Here is an 8,396-nt window from a genome sequence, read left to right on the forward strand (position 1 = left end):
CACATCGCCATGAATGGAATACGTTTTATATTCATTTATTTAACCCATACCAAGCAGTGCGCGTTCGAGTTACACTAAAATAAAGCAGTCATGTAGGCTATTCCCTGTGAGACTCGGGCGGACTGCATTCAGTCCCGTGTTAATGAGAGATAGCCTGGAGAGAACATTAATGCTCACAACGCGTGGTGATGTGATGCGTTGTGTCCAAATGCCTGTCAGACAGTGAGACAATGCTGCTCCGCAGATCTAGGATGGAACAAACAGGTGTAGCCAAAGTCAACAACTGCCTCCGACCTGACGTGAGATCTGATCGGGCCATACGCTCAAGTCAAAGTCAGCATATATTGATAAATGCCGAAAGTTGCGGTGATCTCGGCGTACGCCCATTATTTGGTCTACACCACGTTGATAAATGAGGGCCACTGTGTCTTGTTTTCCTAATAGGTTGCTATCCAAAATGTCCTCCCGCTCAACCCTACTTTGATGAGGATTCCATGAAATGTGTGACAAAGGGACAATGCGGCTGCTACGACCAGGACAGGAAACGCTACAATGACGGCGACACCGTACCAACGACAGATAACTGCCAGACCTGGTAGGCCTAAACACCCACCACCACTGTCACTTACACATCTCTGTTAGACACATCCAAAAATGAAATCTGAAGATGCCCCTTTTATGTTTTGTTGTTGTTGTCGTTTTTCCCTCTCCTGAAGCATTTGTAATTCCTCGGCCATCGAATGCCATTATTATGACCAAGGTATGGATGCATTACTACTCATATAAAACAACAATGTTACAACACAACAGATGGACTTGGTAACTGCATCACAGCTGTCTGTGGGGCCAATGGTACCATTCTGAGGACGGTCTCCCCGTGTCCAACAACTATGCCACCAACTCTATCGTCAACTCCATCACCAAGTATGAGACATTTTACTACTATTAATGGAGCTTCACCCATTTTCAACCGTATCTTTGTATATTTTTTCTTTTAATAATAATAATAATTTGAATAACTGTCTACCAGACATCGTGACAGAAGTAGCCCCTACAATACCTACCGGCAAAGTTGTCAAATGTGTCTGCCATCATGAAGGAGCAAACTTTACTGTTGGTAAGTTCAGTTATGCTTTTTGTTTTTTCCTGTCATATAAATTATGTTACAATGTTGAATGTTAAAAGTACACTTGGCCAAAGTTTCAAATAATTCAGACTTTTTCTGAACTCCAGGTTTTTTCTACCTGTGAAGCTGACATCAACTTGTGACAGAACTCTTTGGTCATCTTCTTTGGCTACAATGCATTTGACCAATCAGAAGAAAGTGTGTTGTTAGGGAGGGGGGCCGTAAAAAGACAAGACTTAAAGGGATATTTCACTTTAAAAAAAACGTTTGGTCATTTTATCGTCTACTCAGGCTTTAGTGAATCCCCCAGACAGTTTTTAAGTTGCTCGATTCAGTAATTCGATTCATCAAAAACACCCGTCCTTGGTTCTGGTGATTCACCCTGCCCTCCTAATGCGTGAGGGGGCCGTGTTTTTCCAATACAATTTTTCATTTATTTTATCTTATTTTTTTATTGTATTATTTTTTTCATTTTCCCCAAAAAATATTTAAAAAAAATAATAATAATAATTGAAAAAACACGGCCCCCTCACGTATTAGGCGGGCGGTATGAGTCACCAGAACCAGGACGGGTGTTTTCGATGAATCTAACATGGTTAAAATTAAGTTTGAAGTTACAATGGGTTTGTATAGGAAGGGGGCGTGTCTGATAAAATGCATATCAAATATCTAAATACTGAATCGAGCAACTTAAAAACTGTCTGGGGGGCTCACAAAAGCTTGAGTAGACGATAAAATGACCAAAAGTTTTTTTGAAAGTGAAATATCCCTTTAACTTGGCTTTTTTCAGATAGAGGCTGAACTGAAGGGCTGCATAAAGATTCATACATGTTCACAATATTTATCTGTGGAAGCGAGTGAAACTATATGTAATGCCTAAACTCCTACAATTCCAAGTGCTTGTCAGGGTGGGAGGTCCCCAGTTCAAATATGTTATTTTGGGGGGTCCCCAGTTCAAATATGATTCATTCAAATGTGTCCCGGGACTCACTTAATTGAAAACCTAACAACATCACTGTATTATATTAGATTTATTAGATATTTATTAGATAATATATTGATATCATAGCCATTTGATTTTATTAGATATGTAATTTTGATACCTGACCATTAGTTGACTTATGGTGAAAAAGACTGTATATATCGGTATCGGTTGATATCGGTATCGGAAATTAAGAGTTGCACAATTTCGGAATATCGGTAAAAAAGCCAATATCAGACATCCCTAATGAAAATCATACAAAACTATTCTAGTGGAGTCCCATAAGAATAAGAATGTAGGTGCTAGACACAAGCTTATAAGGTCCCTTTTAACTAAACATGTTCCTTAGTATGATTCCTTCACCCCGCTACTGTACAGTAGGATTTGTGGTAGAATACACACTCCTGCAGAAGAGTTGAAATGATTATCTTACTTTATATCAAAAACGTATTCTGTCTTAATTCAAATACAATGCATAAGTGGCCTTTTTAAAAAATGGTAGTTGTATTGGGGAATGTATCCCACTGTGTGTGTCATCAGCATTAATACCACAGCTCTATTCTCATCTAATAAGCGTTCGGTGCCACTGATCTATTTAATTGATTGTCTCTCCCAATACCGTCTTTAGGTTCGGTCATCTACAACGTGTCTGACGACAACGGCTGCACTGAAACGTTTTACTGCAATGACAGTTGTCAAATACAGACCCACAACTCCACCTGTCCCCCTACGCCTACGCCTACACCTACACCTACACCTACACCTATGCACACATCCCCCACCACGAGCTGTACCAACACTCATCCTCACCGAAAGGTACATAGCAGCAATTGAGAACCAACGTCTGACATCACTGCCGCTCGAGGTGGCTATCCCCCTGGGTCACCGAGAATGTTTTTTTCATTTAACCATAAGGTATAATATAAAATATTGTGTTGTATATCATTGTGATTTGTTCCCAATTACAGAACGGTGAAAGTTGGATGGAAAACGAGTGTCTCAGAGCGGAGTGTTTCAATGGAGAGATCCGTTATGAGCACGAGGTCTGCCATGATGAAGATGTGGTGTGTGCAAACGGATACCCTCCTGTCCCCGTCAATGCGTCTGGGTGCTGTGGTCAGAAACAATGTCAATGTAAGTCCTACCTGTTACCAGGGACGATCTCTAAACAGGGCAGGTGTTTTTTTTTTTGTTACGTTTTTCCTTTTTACCCCTTTTTCTCCCCAATTTAGTCGTCATGCCAATTGATTCATCCCCACACACATTTTAAATGTGTTGTCACTGCTGTTGTATCCTACTGGCTCACCTGCCAGTAAGGAGCCCCCACCGGGAGGACGTACTCCTCCCACCCAACACTCTCCGCTGACAGGTGCCGCAGCAGCCAGTAGGAGCTAGCCTGGTAAACCATGCCGGTCATGTGAATTCACATTTTCATGTGTCTTCTGCAGAATGTGAATTTATGCAACCTGTATGGTTTACCAGGCTACAGTAGCAGTATGTGCAGCGACAAATATCACCCTCCCCGCCCGGCTTCCCTCCCCCGAACACTGGCCAATTGTGTTCGTACAGACACTCGACAAAGCCGAATGCACCGCGGTGGGTTCGAACACCCAGACTCAGCGGTGGTGGGCAGATATTTTACCACTGCGCCACCCCACCCGAGCGCCTTATCAGGGACAATCTCAATGTAAAGCTGTGCTTACATTACAAGATCATCGTTTTAAACCAGTCAAAAAACGAGACCAGTGACCACTGCAGATCAGAAGTGTAGCCACCGTAGAGGCAGCTGCCGACTCAAGCTGAGCTCTTGCCTGCCCCTGAAAGACTGACCAAAAAAGTGTGACCGCAAATCACCTTCCCCCAAACGTGTCCATACTGTTAAAATATCACAAACTGTACACACATTTCTGTTCAGAGTGCTGCGGCAGTTGTTAATGTGCCTCTTCTTAACAAAAGATGACTGGGCAAGTGGGCAGAAACTCATGCTCTCAACAACACCATCAGAATCAGTAGACAGGCTACACAAACAAAATGAGTGGCCAACAAAGTTCTATGTCTCCTAGCGTTTGAGAGAGATTTAACTGAAAGTTTGAACTTTGATTACATTATAGACATTTTCAAGTGCAAGCTCTGTCGGCTCATGCTGTACACTACGTTTGAACAGTTGATTTGTTAACTTTGCTGTTGTAATTGCAATTTTGAAATGACTCAATAATTTATGCAGAACGTCATTAACATACTCTACCATACAGATCTACTAGTTACGTGGTATTAATATACTCTGCCATACAGCTTGGTTTAACTCACCTTTTAGTCATAAAAAATGTAGGCCCCGGTTTGTGAAATTAAATATTAATTTGTTAATGACACCAACCTCTTTTCCTCTATAAAGGTGTCTGCACCGTCTCTGGTGACCCCCACTATAACACCTTCGATGGAACCCGCTACGACTTCCAAGGCGACTGCTCCTACTGGCTGGTGAAGGAGATCGTCCCCACGTACAACTTCGGTATCCTGGTCGACAACTTCAACTGCGGCGGCAGCGTGGCCTGCGTCAGGTCCATCACGGTCTTCTATAGGAGCTACAAGATCCTGATCACTCAGACGGTCACACCAGGCACATGGCAACGAATATCGCCATACACCAGAATGGTAACAAAACGTCTCTTTTCAACTAAAAAACTAAACGAACCGTGTTGGGCCGTGTAATGTATGTAATGGGTTCCGGATAGGGTTGGGATTCGGAACCGGATCCACCATTGAGGAGAACCGGAAATCGATTCCATCACATTCTGAACCGTTTCTGAAACCGGGTTTTATCACACTGTCAGAGCTGGTATGAGGACTTCATATCTGCTATACAATTACAATACCTGTAAAAACCTGTAAACCTTTTTTATATCAAGGACCATAACTTTGGAATTGTATAGGAATCGTTACAGGGAACCGTTAAGGAAGCGGAATCATTAAAATACTAAAGGATCCCAACTCTAGTTCTGGATTTGTTTCCATACGCTATGGCTTGGTTTCAAATAAGGTTTTGGATTTGTTTCCATATGCTATATGGTTCGGTTTCAAATAAGGTTCTGGATTTGTTTCCATGCGCTATGGCTTGGTTTCAAATAAGGCCTCAGAACTGAATGTGGGCCCTGCTCAGGAGGAGGTGGTCCCTGAGATCTGGGAGCTCAGAACGTACACATTATTTTCGCGTTTTTTTTTTCTGAAATATTTTTGAAATGTTTACAAGCTTTCTAAACAACGCAAATCACGCTCTCTTATAGGTTTACGTGACCGACAAGCGTGTGAATGCCGCCGCCTACAAGAACGAAGACTTTGTGATCACCACCAGGGGTGACAGCACAACGCTGCTCGTCCCCGCCATCGGTGCCACGGTCAACTTCCACTATCTGTTCGTCAAAGTCACGCTTGCCTACGACAAGTTCCATGGCAACACCCAGGGACAGTGTGGTCAGTGGCACTTTTCACTATCCTTCTGTAAAAGGAAAATAACTGTCTGTCTGTCTGTCTGTCTGTCTGTCTGTCTGTCTGTCTGTCTGTCTGTCTGTCTGTCTGTCTGTCCGTCCTCATTCATCCATCAGCTCCTTATTGGATTGACCAGTTGATCTCAAATTGCAGGGAATGATTCTTCACTTTTCCCACTTTTTATTTGCATTTATGCCACCGACTATGGAATCTGTAAAATGCATTTAGGCAGGCCTTAATGACGTCGTAATGCATGATTTATACTTTTGTCTGTGTGCCAAAAATTGCTGATTTTACCTACAAGCTCACAACGCTATGAGCTTGTAGATAAAATCCTTAAAGGATCTACACCATGAATTTATAACATAATAATAATATTTAATATCATATTGTTTATGTCCCTCAAACGTTTTTCAGGTTTGAGCCTAAATCAAGCCTCAGATATACTCATTCCAGCTAACTTCTCTCTGGCTTATAAAGCACTTTCACCTACAATACCACATTGTCCTGTTTGGCACGGGGCGCTATTGAGCCAGTTTTTATGCATGTTATCTCCTGCTTCTGTGTGGAAAAAGTAAAAATAAATAAACACAAATAAATAAAAATAAAAAAACGTCAGGGTGCAAATCAGTTTTGCCTGTTTTGAGACCAATTTACAGAAAACCCCAGATTTGCTGTGAAAGCCTGAGTGTTTAAACTGGGGTATCTTTGGGGATAGAAGAGAGGTAGGGGAGAACAAACACACAAAAAAGAAGAAAAAGTTAAAAATCATGGTGTAGTCCCTTTAAGTGTTGATTTAGCTCTCAGAGTTACAGACCCATAAGAAATGCTGAGAACCGTTGGAATAGACTCTGCTGTGGCACGTACAGTACATTATTACTATTACTGTACATGTCTCGTTATGTACTGTATGTCATAAAAATACAGGTACATGTGACAACAACCAAGCTAACGACTGCAGGCTGCCCAGTGGCAGAATCGACCCGTCTTGTCCCAGCATGGCAAACGAGTGGCGCCTGAACGATAGCTGTGACGTACCCCCCACACCCCCTCCACTACCCCCCTGCCCCCCTCCTCCCCTCTGTGATGTCATCAAGAGCAGGTATGTGTGTGTGTGTGTGTGTGTGTGTGTGTGTGTGTGTGTGTGTGTGTGTGTGTGTGTGTGTGTGTGTGTGTGTGTGTGTGTGTGTGTGTGTGTGTGTGTGTGTGTGTGAGTGTGTGTGTGTGTGTGTGTGTGTGTGTGTGTGTGTGTGCGCGTGTGCGTGTGTTCACACTTCATAGTATGTATGTCATACCTGCCAACACTCGGCTCCTGAATTGAAATTTATCGTGACATTCTTCTTATTTTTGGGGAACTCAACCCAGACTCTATGCCACAAGTTAGCATGCAAATGTAACAGCCATTGTGTGGCTTTGTACACTCTTTTTTTCGCTCTACACCAAATCAGTTTCTCCAAAAAAGCGTCACATTGTGAGCTTGTGGGGGCTGAAGGGCTGAAGTGGTTAATGTATGTTTTGTAATGATAATCAAAATCTACAAAGTAACTAGTAACTAAAGTTTTCAAATAATTGTAGTGGAGTAAAAGTACAACATTTGCCTCTGAGATGTAGTGGCGTAGAAGTAAAAGTACTGAACACTGGAAATACTCCAGTAAAGAAATTGTACCAATCAAATCAAAATTGTACTTAAGTACAGTACGTGAGTAAATGTACTTACTGGTAGTTACTTTACACCACGGCGTGTTATCTGCTCCTCGCAGTGTGTTCGAGGCGTGTCACAAGGTGCTCCCCTACGAGCACTTCCTGGACAATTGTCAATATGACGTGTGTCATATGAACACCAGCGTCGTCGCCTGCGCCAGCCTGCAGACGTACGCTGACGCCTGCGCCAAGGCCGGAGTGTGTCTGGACTGGAGGAGGGACACCCACGGCCAATGTGGTGAGCTTTGATCATGTGCTTTATTGATTGATTGATTGAACACTTTATCAGTCAGAAACGTAAACAGCAGGGGGTACAGTCAGGGATGCATCTGTGTCAATTTAGATTTATTTGGCTATTAAAAAATAGCAGATCTACAAGCTCATAGCGCGCGGCACAGAGGGCCGCACTATGAGCTCGTAGATCTGCTATTTTTGAAAAATCGTGACACTGTTTATTATGTAAACAAAGCGAGTAAGCGACTATCTGAGGTAGCGTTCTATCTTATGTTGTGACTTTGTTCATGGTTTAAGTTTGAAATAGTGATCTGAGGTAACCCCGCCTCACCAGACCTTCCACCTCGGAGGAAAGCCTGGTATTCGTTTTTGAATGGCCTGTGTGATCCGGTCTAGGCCACGCCTACTGAAAAATAAACTGTAAACCGTGGGTTTGGTGGGTTCCGTTTTTTCTGCGCCGCTTTGTTTTGGTTCCCCCGTTAGCATTTAAATGCTAAATCGTGTATAACTACTAGTTTAGTCTCGCCAGTTGCTACGAGTTGGAATAAAGGAAGGATATTCCAAACAAACTATTTCTACAAGCTAACACTATACGCCGGCACGCGTGGCTTGTGCGAGTTCCGTCCACCTGACCGGATCAGAAACCCGAAAATGGTATTGATCCCAGGCTAGATCTGAGGGGTTGCAAAGGAATTGGGACTTGTTTGGGTTGGGAGGGGCTTGTGAAATAAATATGGATTGTTGATCTCTTTGTTTATTTATTTTGTTTATTAGAGAAAGACATATAGGGACAGTAGTTAAAATCCCGAATAATATTAATAATATTATTTGCGTAATATTAATTTACTATTTGCTGTGTCAATTGTGAAT

At 42.5% G+C, this 8,396-nt stretch overlaps 1 protein-coding gene across 1 annotated transcript in view; it reads left to right on the top strand.

Moving 5' to 3' along the window:
- Nucleotides 1–7,541, top strand: part of fndc7b (fibronectin type III domain containing 7b) — a gene marked incomplete at both ends in the record, with an annotated part of 51,565 nt that extends 44,024 nt beyond the window's left edge. Inside the window, 8 exon segments of the mRNA XM_084066153.1 lie at nt 445–595; nt 717–760; nt 802–924; nt 2,737–2,924; nt 3,077–3,224; nt 4,501–4,760; nt 5,390–5,571; nt 7,352–7,541. Of these exon segments, the coding sequence (XP_083922279.1) occupies nt 445–595; nt 717–760; nt 802–924; nt 2,737–2,924; nt 3,077–3,224; nt 4,501–4,760; nt 5,390–5,571; nt 7,352–7,541 (1,286 nt within the window).
- Nucleotides 7,542–8,396: the final 855 nt, after the last annotated feature.

This window comes from Gymnoscopelus microlampas (genome assembly GCF_963454915.1).
Source record: "Gymnoscopelus microlampas genome assembly, chromosome: 9".
Lineage (NCBI taxonomy): Eukaryota > Metazoa > Chordata > Actinopteri > Myctophiformes > Myctophidae > Gymnoscopelus > Gymnoscopelus microlampas.